Source organism: Phyllobates terribilis, unplaced genomic scaffold, assembly GCF_046119375.1.
Source record: "Phyllobates terribilis strain yellow unplaced genomic scaffold, ASM4611937v1 Scaffold_3__8_contigs__length_932513732, whole genome shotgun sequence".
NCBI lineage: Eukaryota > Metazoa > Chordata > Amphibia > Anura > Dendrobatidae > Phyllobates > Phyllobates terribilis.
The window spans coordinates 644,532,458-644,552,098 of NW_027362763.1; the positions used below are offsets into that span (position 1 = coordinate 644,532,458).

At 48.8% G+C, this 19,641-nt stretch overlaps 1 protein-coding gene across 6 annotated transcripts in view; it reads left to right on the plus strand.

Annotated features, from left to right (window-relative positions):
• The window catches only part of LOC141257251 (uncharacterized), a 120,797-nt gene that overhangs the window by 87,316 nt on the left and 13,840 nt on the right, over nt 1–19,641 (plus strand). For all 6 annotated transcript variants that reach the window (XM_073671590.1, XM_073671594.1, XM_073671597.1 and 3 more), the window contains one exon: nt 19,245–19,348. In XM_073671590.1, coding sequence (XP_073527691.1) covers nt 19,245–19,348 — 104 coding nt within the window. The remainder of the gene's footprint in view (nt 1–19,244; nt 19,349–19,641) is intronic.

Here is a 19,641-nt window from a genome sequence, read left to right on the forward strand (position 1 = left end):
ATTTTACACAAAACTCCAAAAATGGGCCGGACAAAAGTATTGGCACCCTCAGCCTAATACTTGGTTGCACAACCTTTAGCCAAAATAACTGCGAACAACCGCTTCCGGTAACCATCAATGAGTTTCTTACAATGCTCTGCTGGAATTGTAGACCATTCTTCTTTGGCAAACTGCTCCAGGTCCCTGATATTTGAAGGGTGCCTTCTCCAAACTGCCATTTTGAGATCTCTCCACAGGTGTTCTATGGGATTCAGGTCTGGACTCATTGCTGGCCACCTTAGAAGTCTCCAGTGCTTTCTCTCAAACCATTTTATAGTGCTTTTGGAAGTGTGTTTTGGGTCATTGTCCTGCTGGAAGACCCATGACCTCTGAGGGAGACCCAGCTTTCTCACACTGGGCCCTACATTATGCTGCAAAATTTGTTGGTCGTCTTCAGACTTCATAATGCCATGCACACGGTCAAGCAGTCCAGTGCCAGAGGCAGCAAAGCAACCCCAAAACATCAGGGAACCTCCGCCATGTTTGACTGTAGGGACCGTGTTCTTTTCTTTGAATGCCTCTTTTTTTTCCTGTACACTCTATGTTGATGCTTTTTCCCAGAAAGCTCTACTTTTGTCTCATCTGACCAGAGAACATTCTTCCAAAACGTTTTAGGCTTTCTCAGGTAAGTTTTGGCAAACTCCAGCCTGGCTTTTTTATGTCTCGGGGTAAGAAGTGGGGTCTTCCTGGGTATCCTACCATACAGTCCCTTTTCATTCAGACGTCGACGGATAGTACGGGTTGACACTGTCGTACCCTCAGACTGCAGGGCAGCTTGAACTTGTTTGGATGTTAGTCGAGGTTCTTTATCCACCATCCGCACAATCTTGCGTTGAAATCTCTCGTCAATTTTTCTTTTCCATCCACATCTAGGGAGGCTAGCCACAGTGCCATGGGCTTTACACTTCTTGATGACACTGCGCACGGAAGACACAGGAACATTCAGGTCTTTGGAGATGGACTTGTAGCCTTGAGATTGCTCATGCTTCCTCACAATTTGGTTTCTCAAGTCCTCAGACAGTTCTTTGGTCTTCTTTCTTTTCTCCATGCTCAATGTGGTCACACAAGGACACAGGACAGAGGTTGAGTCAACTTTAATCCATGTTAACTGGCTGCAAGTGTGATTTAGTTATTGCCAACACCTGTTAGGTGCCACAGGTAAGTTACAGGTGCTGATAATTACACCAATTACAGAAGCATCACAGGATTTTTCAAAGGGTGCCAATACTTTTGTCCACCCCCTTTTTTAGGTTTGGTGTGGAATTATATCCAATTTGGCTTTAGGACAATTCTTTTTGTGTTTTTTTCATTGAAGACAAATTAAATGAAGAGAATAAGACCAAAGAATTTGTGATTGCAATCATTTTCAGGAAGAAACTGAGTATTATCTGACAGAATTGCAGGGGTGCCAATACTTTTGGCCAGCACTGTATAATATATATATATATATATATATATATATATATATATATATATATATTTTCTCCCATTGCCTCTTCTTCAAAGGCAGCATGGTGACTCAGTGTTTACCACTATACTGTATATAGGGCAACATGGTGGCTCAGTGATCAGCAGTATACTATATATGGGGCAGCATGGTGGCTCAGTGGTTAGCACTGTAGATATAAGGCAAAACAGTGACTCAGTGGTTAGCACTGTACTATATAAGGGTGCCTGGTGGCTCAGTGGTTAGCACTGTGCAATATATAAGGGTGCCTGGTGGCTCAGTGGTTAGCACTCTACTATACACTGTGTGCAGAATTATTAGGCAAGTTGTATTTTAGAGGATTATTTTTATTATTGATCAACAGCTATGTTCTCAATCAACTGAAAAGACTCATAAATATCCAAGCTTAATATTTTTGGAAGTTGGAGTGGGGTTTTTTTAGATTTGGTATCTTAGGAGGATAACTGTTTGTGCAGGTAACTATTACTGTGCAGAATTATTAGGCAGCTTAATAAAAACCAAATATAATCCCATCTCACTTGTTTATTTTCACCAGGTAAACCAATATCAGTGCACAAAATGTAGAAATAAACATTTCTGACATGCAAAAACAAAAACCCCCAAAATTAGTGATGAATATAGCCCCCTTTCTTTAGGATGACACTCAGCAGCCTCCATCCATAGATTCTGTCAGTTGCTTGATCTGTTTTCGATCAACATTGCGTGCAGCAGCCACCACAGCCTCCCAGACACTGCTCCCAGAGGTGTACTGTTTTCCCTCCCTGTAGATCTCACCACAGCCTCCCAGACACTGTTCCCAGAGGTGTACTGTTTTCCCTCCCTTTTTTTTACTAGGAGAAAAACAGAGTCATCATGGTTTTTTAAAAAAAGACACATATTTTATTAACAATCAGTTAAGACAAGTGTTGTAATCAAAAAACAAAAGGAAATTAATAAAGAGCAAGTGAAAAGCAAGGTGGACAATGAAATATCCACATAAGCCCAAACAGACCTGCCTCAATATTAGATGCTTAATCAAAAATAGACACAACTCTTATGACTGGAAAAAAGGATTTTTCCATAAGAGTAGAAAGACCGCTGCACCTAAGATTTTCAACCAATACAATGAAAATTGCATAAATAATAGGCCAATAATTTATCTCAATGGAATATCAAAATTGAAGAGCTGTCGTTAAACTAAACACCTAGTGGCGCACTATAGTATACTGAAAAAAGAGAACAAGCATCAAAGACAGACCCATCAATTAAGGTGCAGCGTGCATGTTAATATAAACTATAGAGTTGGACAGATAGAGGAGCATCTCCACATATTCCCTCCCTTCCCCCAATCTCCCACTCCTACAAAATGAAAGGAGGGGAGAGTGACCTCTTAGGCATATTAACATAAAGTGCCAGAAAGGGCATGTCACTCAAATTGGCAGTGGGGGAGATGTTGTTCTTACCAGGGGTGGTGGTGGGCAGTCAGTGGGCTTTAGGACAAACCACGTGCGTCCCCGACGCGCGTTTCGCGGCGACTACGGCCGCTTTCTCAAGCCCCTTGAGTAGTCGCCGCGAAACGCGCGTCGGGGACGCACGTGGTTTGTCCTAAAGCCCACTGACTGCCCACCACCACCCCTGGTAAGAACAACATCTCCCCCACTGCCAATTTGAGTGACATGCCCTTTCTGGCACTTTATGTTAATATGCCTAAGAGGTCACTCTCCCCTCCTTTCATTTTGTAGGAGTGGGAGATTGGGGGAAGGGAGGGAATATGTGGAGATGCTCCTCTATCTGTCCAACTCTATAGTTTATATTAACATGCACGCTGCACCTTAATTGATGGGTCTGTCTTTGATGCTTGTTCTCTTTTTTCAGTATACTATAGTGCGCCACTAGGTGTTTAGTTTAACGACAGCTCTTCAATTTTGATATTCCATTGAGATAAATTATTGGCCTATTATTTATGCAATTTTCACTGTATTGGTTGAAAATCTTAGGTGCAGCGGTCTTTCTACTCTTATGGAAAAATCCTTTTTTCCAGTCATAAGAGTTGTGTCTATTTTTGATTAAGCATCTAATATTGAGGCAGGTCTGTTTGGGCTTATGTGGATATTTCATTGTCCACCTTGCTTTTCACTTGCTCTTTATTAATTTCCTTTTGTTTTTTGATTACAACACTTGTCTTAACTGATTGTTAATAAAATATGTGTCTTTTTTTAAAAAACCATGATGACTCTGTTTTTCTCCTAGTAAAAAAATGTTGCCTTGGAGTCGGTATTTGAGGGTGTCGGGGGGGATTCTGTTCCCTTGCCCACACTCAATTTGTAGTACTTGGGCTATTTTTCTAATTATGTTTTCCCTCCCTGTAGATCTCACCACAGCCTCCCAGACACTGCTCCCAGAGGTGTACTGTTTTCCCTCCCTGTAGATCTCACATTTTATGATGGACCCCAGGTTCTCTATGGGGTTCAGATCAGGTGAACAAGGGGGCCATGTCATTATTTTTTCTTCTTTTAGACCTTTACTGGCCAGCCACGCTGTGGAGTAGTTGGATGCATGTGATGGAGCATTGTCCTGCATGAAAATCATGTTTTTCGTGAACGATACCGACTTCTTACTTACCACTGCTTGAAGAAGTTGTTTTCCAGAAACTGGCAGTAGGTCTGGGAGTTGAGCTTCACTCCATCCTCAACCCAAAAAGGTCCCACAAGTTCATCTTTGATGATCCCAGCCCATACCAGTACCCCACCTCCACCTTGCTGGCGTCTGAGTTGGAGTGGAGCTCTCTGCCCTTTACTGATCCAGCCTCTGGCCCATCCATCTGGCCCATCAAGAGTCACTCTCATTTCATCAGTCCATAAAACCTTTGAAAAATCAGTCTTAAGATATTTCTTGGCCCATTCTTGATGTTTTATCTTATGTTTCTTGCTCATAGGTGGTGGTTTTTCAGCCTTCCTTACCTTGGCCATGTCCCTGAGTATCGCACACCTTGTGCTTTTTGATACTGCAGTAACGTTGCAGCTCTGAAATATGGCAAAACTGGTGGTGAATGGCATCTTGGCAGCTTCACGCTTGATTCTCCTCAATTCATGGGCAGTTATTTTGCGCCTTTTTTGTCCAATACGCTTCTTGCGACCCTGTTGGCTATTTGCCATGAAACGCTTGATTGTTCGGTGATCACGCTTCAAAAGTTTGGAAATTTCAAGACTGCTGCCTCCCTCTGCAAGACATCTCACAATATTGGACTTTTCAGAGCCGTCAAGTCTCTCTTCTGACCCATTTTGCCAAAGGAAAGGAAGTTGCCTAATAATTAAGCCCACCTTATATAGGGTGATGATGTCATTAGTCAACACCCCTCCTCATTACAGAGATGCACAGCACCAGATTTACTTCATTGGTAGTTGGCTCTCAGCCTATGCAGCTTGGAGTAGGACGACATGTAGAAAAAGCATCATGTGATCAAAATACGCATTTGCCTAAAAATTCTGCACGCGGTGTATATAGGGCAGCAAGGTGGCTCAGTGGTCAGCACTATACTGTATACAGTAAAGCATGGTGGCTCAGTGGTTAGCACTGTACTATATATAGGGCTGCACAGTAACTCAGTGGTTAGCACTGTACTATATATAGGGCAACACTGTGGCTCAGTGGTTAGAACTGTATGTAAGGCAGCATGGTGGCTCAGTGGTTAGCACTGTACTGTATAGGGCAGCATGTTGGCTCAGTGGTTAGCACTGGACTGTATATAGTGCAGCATGGTGGGTCAGTGGTTAGTACTGTACTATATAATGGGCATCTCAATGGCTCAGTGGTTAGTACTGTATATAGGGCAGTGTCATGAAAACGACACCCACTTGGGTCAGACCTTGCAGCTCTCTGGCGCCGCCTTATCCTGCTGGTCAAACAGGGTATTGACCGAGGATAAGCACGGGTGCAGCTGCTCTAATTTATGTCGACTATTGTGGCACGTGATGTGACAGGACGTATATATACCACCAGTTCCTTCCAGGAACGTATATATACCTCCGACCAGCCACCCTCAAACCACAATATCACATAAATACTGGTATACTGCCACCACCGATCGCTTAACAGGTGGATCGGGTACCTGGTAGGTAACGTGAATTAGATGGTGAGGAACGTGTTTGCTCGACATAGGACAAGAAGAAAGAAACTGGTAAATAATTATGATTTACTCCCAAAAGGGGGGCAGTGTTTACAAAATATATACAAGATATTATAAAAGAGACAATTTACATGTATGCATAAGCAGTTATTAAAATAAAAGGGATAAGTAATAGCAAAACCTGCTTCACAAGGTGATGGTCTCAGATTCTGTGGGGGGGGACGGCTCCCCGGAAATTAGACTTGATTCCTTCACGCAGCGTGTAGTGCATGCGTCTGCGTCCCTGGTTGGAATGGCTTGAAAAATGGCCGATCTGGTTTTTAGCAAGCAGCCAAAACTCTGGGGAACACCCCTTATTTACCTTACAAGGGGGCTCGGCTTTGCGAGCCCACCCAGCTGCAGAAGACCTAAAAAATCCTTCAGATTCCATATCTTGGTGTGAGGGGGTCCCACATCCAAGAGGGAGACATCATCTTGACCGTCACCAATATTCATGAAGATAGATATTAAATATGAAACCTCTATGACGCTCAGAAGCTCAGAATCCATTATCTCAGTTCCCGGTCATTCCTCAGTTATGCAAGTTATACTATTGTAATGGGAAAAAGGTAAGCATTCAAAAAAAGTGGTTCCGATGTTTCTGTCAGACCTGTGCGTGATTAAAATTGGCATAAAACGTTTGTACAATTAAACAATGGGATTTTTTGGAGGGATTTTCCGGTTTGTACCAGCGCTTGCCCTGGACTGAGGTTTTATGGCGGGTCATAAAAATTCCTGGTTTGGGGAAAAGCAAAAGTGAGTTCTATGTCTTCTCTTACAAACAGATAGGGGGTGGGGTTTTTTTCCTTTTTTAAAACATCTCTCATTTTTAAAAACTCGGGCAAAAATACCTTTTGCCTGACACCTCCCCCTTTTTGACTGCGCTATGGAGGTAGGACCTTCTGGTACTCCTCCAAGCGTATGTCTGGAGGCTCCCCTCGCCGGGACAACCCATCGGCATTGCCATGCTCGCTGCCCTTGCGGTGTTGAACGGTAAAGTCGTACTGCTGGAGGGTGAGGCTCCAGCGTAACAACCTTCCGTTGGCACCTGACATGGTGTGCAGCCAACTCAGGGGGTTGTGGTCAGTCACGACAGTGAAGGGGTGCCCGTACAAGTAAGGCTGTAAGCGGTTGAGGGCCCATACAATGGCCAGGCACTCCTTCTCTATGGTGGAATAGGCCACTTCCCTCGGCAGCAGTTTCCGGCTTAGGTACAACACGGGGTGTTCTTGGTTCCCCGAGTCGACCTGGCTGAGTACAGCACCGAGGCCAAACTCACTGGCGTCGGTCTGTACTAAGAGTGGCCGTGTGTCGTCGACCGCCTTTAGTACAGGAGAGCTGCTCAGGGCAGTCTTCAAAGCCCTAAAGGCCACCTCGCATTCATCCGTCCATTTGACGGAATGGGGTAGGCTCTTCCTGGTGAGGTCTGTCAAGGGCTTCGCAAGGCTACTATAGTCCTGCACAAAGCGTCTATAGTACCCTGCGGTGCCCAAGAAGGACTGCACCTGCTTCTTGGTCCTGGGGGTGGGCCAGGACACGATAGCGTCCACCTTCCCAGGCTCTGGCTTCAGAGTACCCCCACCTACCCGGTGCCCCAGGTAGTGGACCTCATTCATGCCCATCTGGCACTTTCCCGGCTTGATGGTCAAGCCCGCCTGGTGAATGCGCCCGAGCACCTGCTGCAGATGCTCGAGGTGATCCTCCCAGGTGGGACTGAAGATGGCAATGTCATCCAGGTACGCCACTGCGTACCTCTCCAGTCCCTGGAGCAGGTGGTTGACCATTCGCTGGAACGTGGCAGGGGCATTTTTCATGCCGAAGGGCATGACCGTGGATTCATACAATCCGAAGGGGGTGATAAAGGCGGACTTCTCCTGGGCCCCGGGGCTCAAGGGAATCTGCCAATATCCCCGACTCAAATCCATAATGGAGAGATAGCTCGCACTGGCTAACCGCTCCAGCAGCTCCTCAATGCGTGGCATTGGTTGTGCGTCAGAAGCGGTGATAGCGTTGAGCCCCCTGTAGTCCACACAGAACCGGGTAGTCCGGTCCTTCTTAGGCACCAGGACTACAGGTGAGGCCCACGTGCTCTTGGACCGCTTAATCACCCCCAACTGCAGCATCTCCTCGACCTCCTGGCGCATGACATGCTGCACCTCGTCGGAGATTCGATAAGCTGTCCGCCGGAGTGGGGCATGATTCCCGGTGTCCACTTCATGGACCGCCACTTCAGTCTGCCAGGCAGGTTGGTGAACACTGCTTGGAAGGGTTTCAGCACTGCTTGCATCTGAGACCTCTGGTCTGCGGATAGCAAGTCGCTTAGCTCTACATCCTCTAGGGACCCGCTGGCCTTCGCTTGGGCGAGCATGTCCAAGAGGGGGTCATCCTCCCCATCCTCGGGCAGGTTGCAGACCGGTAGGACGCAGGTTCCACGTTCTTGATGAGCCTTCATCATATTAACGTGAAACGCCTTCCGCCTACCCCGCTCGTGGTCAAGTGTGATCACGTAGGTGACCGGGTTGAGCTGTTGGTGAATGACGTACGGGCCTTCCCAGGCCGCCTGAAGCTTGTCCTTTGGTACGGGGACCAGCACCCACACCTTCTGACCCACCTGGTAGGTCCGTTCTCGGGCGTTCTGGTCGTACCAATGCTTCTGGTCAGCCTGGGCTTGCGCCAGGTTGTCATGCACCAACTGCGTCAAGGTCTGCATCTTGTCACGGAAGCGCATGACATACTCCACGATGGACACTCCTGGGGAGCTCGGCTCTTCTTCCCAGAATTCCCTTATCAACCCAAGGGGTCCTCGGACACGCCTGCCATACAGGAGCTCAAAGGGGGAGAACCCCGTCGAGGCCTGTGGAACCTCTCTGTAAGCAAATAGCAGGTGTGGGAGGTAACGCTCCCAGTCGCGACCCTGGGTCTCAACCAGCATTTTTAACATCTGTTTGAGGGTACCGTTGAATCGCTCACACAAACCATTGGTCTGTGGGTGATACGCGCTCGATACCAAATGCTGCACCTGCATTTTCTTACATAGAGCCTCCATTAAGCGTGACATGAACTGAGTCCCCTGGTCGGTAAGCATCTCCCTGGGAAATCCTACTCGCGAAAAGATGGCCAAGAGGGCGTCCGCCACCTTATCCGCCCTAATTGAGGACAGGGCTACTGCCTCCGGATACCGGGTAGCATAGTCTACCACGGTAAGGATGAATCGTTTTCCAGAGCTGCTGGGTATGGCCAGTGGTCCCACAATGTCCACAGCAATCCTCTGGAAAGGCTCCTCTATCACTGGCAAAGAGATCAGGGGGGCTTTGGGGGCCGGCCCTGACTTTCCCACTCTTTGACACGTGGTACAGGATCGACAGTAGTTCACCACATCTGTCCTCATTTTGGGCCAATAAAAGTGATGAGACAGCTGGGCCTTGGTTTTGCTGACCCCCAAGTGTCCAGCGAGTGGAATTTCATGGGCGATCCGCAACAACTCATCCCTGAATTGGTAGGGGACAACCAGCTGTCTTTCCCTCAGCCACTCCTGTTGGGGTGTACAGGGAACTGTCTCCCGGTACAACCTCCCTTGGTCCCAGAATACCCTCTCCTTATCCGACTCGGAGGTGGGTTTCTCCGCGAGGCTCCTTAACGTCTCCAGGCTAGCATCTGAGTGCAGAACTGCCTGAAACTCCTGGCTGGAGGAAGCCAGAAGTGAGGTTAAGGCCACGTCCTCACTGGGACCCTCTGGGACCGGCTCTGGGTCCATACCTGATTCGGTTATTCCTCTGTTCGAGGAGGGTCCAGAAGGCAGGGCGTTACTTGCGTTCTGGGCACTCTGACTGCGGGTAACAGCGGCTATATAGGCCGTCTCCCCGGGGAATAACCCCGTCTCATTAGCCTGCGAGGCCATGAGAACTACTTCTCCATCATCCTCCATTACCTCAGGCACAGTGCTACGTATGGGGCAGCGACTATCAGCCAGGTCACCTTCGGTTGTGACACTGGTCACTGGCACAGCACCACCTGCTTCATGGTCCTCGTGCCTCTCCCCATTACCCTTGGCACTGACCTTTGCTCCTGCTAGGGGATCCTCAGCAACATCACCCCGCAGAGTGACATGGCTGAGTTCTCCTGTACCTTCCAAGACAACAACATCATCATCATCATCATCAGGTAAAGCAATGACATTCACAGTATCAGTATTAACCTTACCAACCGTATCAGATCGGGGAGGGGTGTTAGGGACATAATAAGCAAACATCCTCCCCAAATCAGTTCCCAACAAAACATTTGCAGGTAGGTTTTTGGATACTCCCACTTCCTTCACCCCACTCCCCGCACCCCAATCAATAAAAACCCGGGCCATGGGCAAGGGGCATCGGACGCCCCCAATCCCAGTGACAGTCAGGGTCTTTCCTGGAATAAGCGCTTCAGGGGACACCAGTTCGGGTCGGATGAGGGTTCGTTCGGCCCCAGTGTCCTTGAGGCCTACAGTGCCAGTGTTCCCCACCATGACAGACTGGAAGATTTCACAGGCCCTCCCAACCGTCCCACCCACCAAAAGAACTGAGGCATTAGGCCCTGGGGCCTTGGATGGGGGGTTCTTCCTCTGCTTCTCTGGGCAAGTGGCGCTGAGATGACCAGTCTGGTTGCAGGAATAACACCTGCGGGCATCGGATGCAGGCAGGGCCTTGGCAACGGGAAAAAGGCCTCCGGAAGGTCGGCTGGCAGGGGCAGGGATGCTGGTTGATGGCTTACCCCCTTTCCAGCTGGTGACGACCGGCTTCCGCACCTCTGGTCTCCGGTTGGCCTCGTAGGTGTCTGCGATCTGCGCTGCTTTATTGGCATCAGGTGGCTCCCGATCCATCACGAACTGCCGTACCTCGGTCGGACACAGATGCAGGAACTGGTCTTTCACCATCAGGTCCTTTAGCTGCTCAAAGGTGGTCGCTGACAGTCCTTGGATCCACTGCTCAAAGTTGGTTCTGAGCCCGTCTACCACATCACGGTAGGTGTCCTGTGGTCCACGTTGGAGGGTTCTGAATTTTTTCCGGTAAACCTCCGGAGTCAGCTGGTACTTTTTTATCAGGGCCTGCTTGACGGCCTCATAGTCTCCATCCTGCCCTCGAGGGAGGGAAGCAAACACCTCCAAAGCTTTTCCTCGGAGCCCTGGAGTCAAATATCTTGCCCATTGGTCGGTGGGCAGCTGATACTGCCTGCAGGCCTTTTCAAAGCCTCGCAGAAATGTGTCCAAGTCCCCATCCTTTTCCATCACAGGGAAGTGCTCAGGACGAGGTTTAAAGCAGCTGGCACTGTTGGACTCACGGGTCTGCGTAGAGGGCAACTCCTTCTGAATCCGGGCTAGCTCCAGCTGGTGTTGTCGGTCAGCTTGTCGCTCAGCAGCCTCTCGGTCAGCTTGTCGCTCAGCAGCCTCTCGGTCAGCTTGGGCTTGTCGCTCAGCAGCCTCTCGGTCAGCTTGTCGCTCAGCAGCCTCTCGGTCAGCTTGTCGCTCAGCAGCCTCTCGGTCAGCTTGTCGCTCAGCAGCCTCTCGGTCAGCTTGGGCTTGTCGCTCAGCCCGCTCCTGGAATTTCAGGATCAGCTGCAGTCGTCCATCATGATCGTCTGTGGCGAGCTCCTCCAAGGCCATCTGCAGGTGGGGGTCCACACTACCCTGGTTGCGGGTATGGCTGGCAATCACCGGTTGGACCCCGGCAGCAGCGCCATCCGGGCCTTGGCTGGCCGCCCCCTCATCAGGGCTCTGCTGTCGGACGGGCTCTGCAGCATCTTGTAACAGTTCAGCAATCATTTGTTCTTTGCTTTTGCCGTGGGGGTCAATGCCTTTGGTTATACATATTCCAGTAAGAGTGTCCTTTTTCTGCTGGTGATACCAGGACTCCCCAACTACGACCATGATCACCAAAATAAAAATAGAAAAGAAAAAACGAAGAAGGGTAGGGGTAACTGCTACACATACAGTATTGTCTCAGATCTAATAAACACTGAGTTCGATCTTCAAAACTTTTGTGCAAGTTTTTAGTGAGAGGAATGATTGCTCAAACCAGATCACTAATGTCCTATGATCCCACCGCTTGCCACCAATTTGTCATGAAAACGACACCCACTTGGGTCAGACCTTGCAGCTCTCTGGCGCCCCCTTATCCTGCTGGTCAAACAGGGTATTGACCGAGGATAAGCACGGGTGCAGCGGCTCTAATTTATGTCGACTATTGTGGCACCTGATGTGACAGGACGTATATATACCACCAGTTCCTTCCAGGAACGTATATATACCTCCGACCAGCCACCCTCAAACCACAATATCACATAAATACTGGTATACTGCCACCACCGATCGCTTAACAGGTGGATCGGGTACCTGGTAGGTAATGTGAATTAGCGGGTGAGGAACGTGTTTGCTCGACATAGGACAAGAAGAAAGAAACTGGTAAATAATTAATGATTTACTCCCAAAAGGTGGGCAGTGTTTACAAAATATATACAAGATATTATAAAGGAGACAATTTACATGTATGCATAAACAGTTATTAAAATAAAAGGGATAAGTAATAGCAAAACCTGCTTCACAAGGTGATGGTCTCAGATTCTGTGGGGGGGACGGCTCCCCGGAAATTAGACTTGATTCCTTCACGCAGCGTGTAGTGCATGCGTCTGCGTCCCTGGTTGGAATGGCTTGAAAAATGGCCGATCTGGTTTTTAGCAAGCAGCCAAAACTCTGGGGAACACCCCTTATTTACCTTACAAGGGGGCTCGGCTTTGCGAGCCCACCCAGCTGCAGAAGACCTAAAAAATCCTTCAGATTCCATATCTTGGTGTGGGGGGGGGTCCCACATCCAAGAGGGAGACATCATCTTGACCGTCACCAATATTCATGAAGATAGATATTAAATATGAAACCTCTATGACGCTCAGAAGCTCAGAATCCATTATCTCAGTTCCCGGTCATTCCTCAGTTATGCAAGTTATACTATTGTAATGGGAAAAAGGTGAGCATTCAAAAAACGTGGTTCCGATGTTTCTGTCAGACCTGTGCGTGATTAAAATTGGCATAAAACGTTTGTACAATTAAACAATGGGATTTTTTGGAGGGATTTTCCGGTTTGTACCAGCGCTTGCCCTGGACTGAGGTTTTATGGCGGGTCATAACGATTCCTGGTTTGGGGAAAAGCAAAAGTGAGTTCTATGTCTTCACTTACAAACAGATAGGGGGTGGGGTTTTTTTCCTTTTTTAAAACATCTCTCATTTTTAAAAACTCGGGCAAAAATACCTTTTGCCTTACAGGCAGCACGGTGGCTCAGTAGTTAGCACTGTACTATATAAAGGGAGCATGGTGGCTCAGTCGTAAGCACTGTACTACATATAGGGCAGCATGTCTCAGTGGTTAGCACTGTACTATATACAGGGCAGCATGTCTCAGTGGTTAGCACTGTACTATATATAGGGCAGCATGGTGGCTCAGTGATTAGCACTGTACTATATATAGGGCACAGTGGTTAGCATTGTACTATATATAGGGAGCACTGTGGCTCAGTAGTTAGCACTGTACTATATAAAGGGAGCATGGTGGCTCAGTCGTAAGCACTGTGCTATATACAGGGCTGCACAGTGACTATGGTTAGCACTGTACTACATATAGGGCAGCATGTCTCAGTGGTTAGCACTGTACTACATATAGGGCAGCATGTCTCAGTGGTTAGCACTGTACTATATATAGGGCAGCATGGTGGCTCAGTGATTAGCACTGTACTACATATATTATTATTATTATTTATTATTATAGCGCCATTTATTCCATGGCGCTTTACATGTGAAAAAGGGGGTATAATACAAGAACAATTTCAATAATCTTGAACACAATGTGACAGCGACTGGTACAGGCGGAGCGAGGACCCTGCCCGCGAGGGCTCACAATCTACAAGGGATGGGTGAGGATACAGTAGGTGAGGGTAGAGCTGGTCGTGCAGCGGTATGGTGGAGCAGTGGTTACTGCAGGTTGTAGGCTTGTCGGAAGAGGTGGGTCTTCAGGTTCCTTTTGAAGGTATACGGCAGCATGTCTCAGTGGTTAACACTGTACTATATACAGGGCAGCATGTCTCAGTGGTTAGCACTGTATATAAGGCAGCATGGTGGCTCAGTGGTTAGCACTGTACTATATATGGGACAGCACTGTGGCTCAGTGGTCGGCACTGTGCTATATATAGAGCTGCACGTTGGCTCTGTGGTCAGCACTGTGCTATATATAGGGCAGCACGGTGCCTCAGTGGTTAGCACTGTACTATATATAGAGCTGCACGTTGGCTCTGTGGTCAGCACTGTACTATATATAGGGCAGCACGGTGGCTCAGTGGTCAGCACTGTGCTATATATAGGGCAGCATGGTGGCTCAGTGGTAGCACTGTACTATATATAGAGCTGCACGTTGGCTCTGTGGTCAGCACTGTACTATATATAGGGCAGCACGGTGGCTCAGTGGTTAGCACTGTACTATATATAGAGCTGCACGTTGGCTCTGTGGTTAGCACTGTACTATATATAGAGCTGCACGGTGGCTCAGCGGTTAGCACTGTATATAAGGCAGCATGGTGGCTCAGTGGTAGCACTGTACTATATATAGGGCAGCACGGTGGCTCAGTGGTCAGCACTGTGCTATATATAGAGCTGCACGTTGGCTCTGTGGTCAGCACTGTACTATATATAGGGCAGCACGGTGGCTCAGTGGTTAGCACTGTACTATATATAGGGCAACATGGTGGCTCAGTGATTAGCACTGTACTATATATAGGGCAGCACAGTGGCTCAGTGGTTAGCACTGTACTATATATAGGGCAGCATGGTGGCTCAGTGATTAGCACTGTACTATATATAGGGCAGCATGGTGGCTCAGTGATTAGCACTGTACTATATATAGGGCAGCATGGTGGCTCAGTGATTAGCATGTACTATATATAGGGCAGCACGGTGGCTCAGTGGTTAGCACTGTACTATATATAGGACAGCACTGTGGCTCAGTGGTCGGCACTGTGCTATATATAGAGCAGCACGTTGGCTCAGTGGTCAGCACTGTATTATATATAGGGCAGCATGGTGGCTCAGTGATTAGCACTGTACTATATATAGGGCAGCACGGTGGCTCAGTGGTCATCACTACATTACATATAGGGAAGCACAGTGGCTCAGTGATTAGCACTGTACTATATATAGAGCAGCATGGTTGCTCAGTGGTTAGCACTACATTACATATAGGGAAGCACAGTGGCTCAGTGATTAGCACTGTACTATATATAGGGCAGCATGGTGGCTCAGTGATTAGCACTGTACTATATATAGGGCAGCATGGTGGCTCAGTGATTAGCATGTACTATATATAGGGCAGCACGGTGGCTCAGTGGTTAGCACTGTACTATATATAGGACAGCACTGTGGCTCAGTGGTCGGCACTGTGCTATATATAGAGCAGCACGTTGGCTCAGTGGTCAGCACTGTATTATATATAGGGCAGCATGGTGGCTCAGTGATTAGCACTGTACTATATATAGGGCAGCACGGTGGCTCAGTGGTCATCACTACATTACATATAGGGAAGCACAGTGGCTCAGTGATTAGCACTGTACTATATATAGAGCAGCATGGTTGCTCAGTGGTTAGCACTGTTGCTTTGTAGCGCTGGGGTCCTGAGTTCAAATCTCACCACGGAGATCAGCTACAAGGAGTTTGTATGTTGTCCCCGTGTTTGCCTGGGTTTCCTCCAGTTTTCTCTCACATGCCGCAGACATACTGATGGGGAACTTAGATTGTGAGCCACAGTGGGGATAGTGATGATGTGTGTACAGCACTGTGGAGTATGATGGCGCTATATAAGTGAGTAAAATAAATAAGTCATCTACTTTGTCTATTTTGTTTTCCACTCATTGTTATTGTTTTTTTGGTTGCCTCTAATTTTATTATCTCTATCCCCGTCTTTGTCTCTTGTGTTGTCTCCTTCTTCTTTGGCTCTTGCATGGTCTCCTCCTCCTTCTTCTTTGGCTCTTGCGTGGTCTCCTCCTCCTTCTTCTTTGGCTCTTGCGTGGTCTCCTCCTCCTTCTTCTTTGGCTCTTGCGTGGTCTCCTCCTCCTTCTTCTTTGGCTCTTGCGTGGTCTCCTCCTTCTTCGATGGCTCTTGCGTGGTCTCCTCCTCCTTCTTCTTTGGCTCTTGCGTGGTCTCCTCCTCCTTCTTCTTTGGCTCTTGCGTGGTCTCCTCCTTCTTCGATGGCTCTTGCGTGGTCTCCTCCTCCTTCTTCTATGGCTCTTGCGTGGTCTCCTCCTCCTTATTCTATGGCTCTTGCGTGGTCTCCTCCTCCTTCTTCTATGGCTCTTGCGTGGTCTCCTCCTCCTTCTTCTATGGCTCTTGCGTGGTCTCCTCCGCCTTCTTCTATGGCTCTTGCGTGGTCTTCTCCTTCTTCTATGGCTCTTGCGTGGTCTCCTCCTCCTTCTTCTTTGGCTCTTGCGTGGTCTCCTCCTTCTATGGCTCTTGCGTGGTCTCCTCCTCCTTCTTCTATGGCTCTTGCTTTGTCTCCTCCTCCTTCTTCTATGGCTCTTGCGTGGTCTCCTCCTCCTTCTTCTATGGCTCTTGCGTGGTCTCCTCCTCCTTCTTCTATGGCTCTTGCATGGTCTCCTCCTCCTTCTTCTTTGGCTCTTGCGTGGTCTCCCCCTCCTCCTTCTTTGGCTCTTGCGTGGTCTCCTCCTCCTCCTTCTTTGGCTCTTGCGTGGTCTCCTCCTCCTTCTTCTTTGGCTCTTGCATGGTCGTCTCCTCCTCCTTCTTTTTTGGCTCTTGCGTGGTCTCCTCCTCCTCCTTCTTTGGCTCTTCCATGGTCTCCTCCTCCTTCTTCTTTGGCTCTTGCGTAGTCTCCTTCTTCTTTGGCTCTTGCGTGGTCTCCTCCTTCTTCTTTGACTCTTGCGTGGTCTCCTCCTCCTCCTTCTTCTTTTGGCTCTTGCATGGTCTCCTCCTCCTTCTTCTTTGGCTCTTGCGTGGTCTCCTCCCCTTTCTTTGGCTCTTGCGTGGTCTCCTCCTTCTATGGCTCTTGTGTGGTCTCCTCCTCCTCCTTCTATGGCTCTTGCGTGGTCTCCTCCTCCTCCTTCTATGGCTCTTGCGTGGTCTCCTCCTCCTCCTTCTTTGGCTCTTGCGTGGTCTCCTCCTCCTTCTTCTTTGGCTCTTGCGTGGTCTCCTCCTCCTTCTTCTTTGGCTCTTGCGTGGTCTCCTCCTCCTTCTTTGGCTCTTGCGTGGTCTCCTCCTCCTCCTTCTTTGGCTCTTGCGTGGTCTCCTCCTCCTCCTTCTTTGGCTCTTGCGTGGTCTCCTTCTTCTTCTTTGGCTTTTGCGTGGTCTCCTCCTTCTTCTTTGGCTCTTGCGTGGTCTCCTCCTCCTCATCTTTCTTCTTCTTTGGCTCTTGCGTGGTCTCCTCCTCCTTCTTCTTTGGCTCTTGTGTGTTCTCCTCCTCCTTTTTCTTTGGCTCTTGCGTGGTCTCCTCCTCCTTCTTCTTTGGCTCTTGCGTGGTCTCCTCCTCCTTCTTCTTTGGCTCTTGTGTGGTCTCCTCCTCCTCCTTCTTCTTTGGCTCTTGCGTGGTCTCCTTCTTCTTTGGCTCTTGCGTGGTCTCCTCCTCCTCCTTCTTTGGCTCTTGCGTGGTCTCCTCCTCCTCCTTCTTGTTTGGCTCTTGCGTGGTCTCCTCCTCCTTCTTCTTTAGCTCTTGCGTGGTCTCCTCCTCCTTCTTCTTTGGCTCTTGCGTGGTCTCCTCCTCCTCTTTCTTCTTCTTTGGCTCTTGCGTGGTCTCCTCCTCCTTCTTCTTTGGCTCTTGCGTGGTCTCCTCCTCCTTCTTCTTTGGCTCTTGCGTGGTCTCCTCCTCCTCCTTCTTCTTTGGCTCTTGCGTGGTCTCCTCCTCCTTCTTCTTCTTTGGCTCTTGCGTGGTCTCCTCCTCCTTCTTCTTTGGCTCTTGCGTGGTCTCCTTCTTCTTTGGCTCTTGCGTGGTCTCCTCCTCCTTCTTCTTTGACTCTTGCGTGGTCTCCTCCTCCTTCTTCTTTGACTCTTGCGTGGTCTCCTCCTCCTCGTTCTTCTTTGGCTCTTGCGTGGTCTCCTCCTCCTTCTTCTTTGGCTCTTGCGTGGTCTCCTCTTCCTTCTTCTTTGGCTCTTGCGTGGTCTCCTCCTCCTTCTTCTTTGGCTCTTGCGTGGTCTCCTCCTCCTTCTTCTTTGGCTCTTGCGTGGTCTTCTCCTCTTCCTTCTTCTTTGGCTCTTGCGTGGTCTCCTCCTCCTCCTCCTTCTTCTTTGGCTCTTGCGTGGTCTCTTCCTTCTTCTTTGGCTCTTGCGTGGTCTCCTCCTCCTCCTCCTTCTTCTTTGGCTCTTGCGTGGTCTCCTCCTTCTTCTTTGGCTCTTGCGTGGTCTCCTCCTCCTCCTTCTTCTTTGGCTCTTGCGTGGTCTCCTCCTCCTCCTTCTTCTTTGGCTCTTGCGTGGTCTCCTCCTCCTTCTTCTTTGGCTCTTGCGTGGTCTCCTCTGCCTTCTTCTTTGGCTCTTGCGTGGTCTCCTCCTTTTTCTTTGGCTCTTGTGTGTTCTCCTTTTTCTTTGGCTCTTGCGTGGTCTCCTTCTTTGGCTCTTGCGTGGTCTCCTCCTCCTTCTTCTTTGGCTCTTGCGTGGTCTCCTCCTCCTTCTTCTTTGGCTCTTGCGTGGTCTCCTCCTTCTTTGGCTCTTGCGTGGTCTCCTCCTTCTTCTTTGGCTCTTGTGGGTTCTCCTCCTCCTCCTCCTTTTCTTTGGCTCTTGTGTGGTCTCCTCCTCCTTCTTCTTTGGCTCTTGCGTGGTCTCCTCCTCCTCCACCTTTTTCTTTGGCTCTTGTGTGGTCTCCTCCTTCTTTGGATCTTGTGTGGTCTCCTTCTTTGGCTCTTGTGTGCACTCCTCCTTCTTTGGCTCTTGTGTGGTCTCCTCCTTCTTTGGCTCTTGTGTGCACTCCTTCTTCTTTGGCTCTTCAGGTGCCTCTTCTGTCTCACTACGTTTGTCTCCTCCTTCTTCTTTGGCTCTTGTGTGTTCTCCTCCTCCTTTTTCTTTGGCTCTTGCGTGGTCTCCTCCTTCTTTGGCTATTGCGTGGTCTCCTCCTCCTCCTTCTTCTTTGGCTCTTGCGTGGTCTCCTGCTCCTTCTTCTTTGGCTCTTGCGTGGTCTCCTCCTTCTTTGGCTCTTGCGTGGTCTCCTCCTCCTTCTTCTTTGGCTCTTGTGGGTTCTCCTCCTCCTCCTTTTCTTTGGCTCTTGTGTGGTCTCCTCCTCCTTCTTCTTTGGCTCTTGCGTGGTCTCCTCCTCCTCCACCTTTTTCTTTGCCTCTTGTGTGGTCTCCTCCTTCTTTACCTCTTGTGTGGTCTCCTCCTTCTTTGGCTCTTGTGTGCACTCCTCCTTCTTTGGCTCTTGTGTGGTCTCCTCCTTCTTTGGCTCTTGTGTGCACTCCTTCTTCTTTGGCTCTTCAGGTGCCTCTTCTGTCTCACTACGTTTGTCTCCTCCTTTTTCTTTCGTTGGGGGGTTAGTAGTATCCTTTAAGGAGTGTTTTAGGACATTCATGAGTCTAAATAGTTTGTCAATCCTTTAGGTCATTGATGCCGGATCTGTGCCAGTCTATACCAGCACAAGCCACAGATAAAGCTCAAGTAGCCAGACCACAATATTGGAAAGAGACAGCGAATGTGAAATCTGGTGAGACACCTTTATCAATATTTCACCGGTCATCTCTTCACCACAAGGACAGCACTGAAAACGGAGCAAGGCAGAGTTCCATAAAGCTTCCAGCATCCTTCGTAGTAAACACAGATAATACACAACGTTACCACATGTGCAATATTTAGAGCTGAATCCACATTCCCAGCGTCGGTGCATGTATCCGATGATGCTGCTGCTATCAGTCCTGCTAAGACCATTAGTTTAACAAGCGATCACCGCCAACAATCATGCCATGATTTTACATTAGATAACAACCAGACATTTAGTGG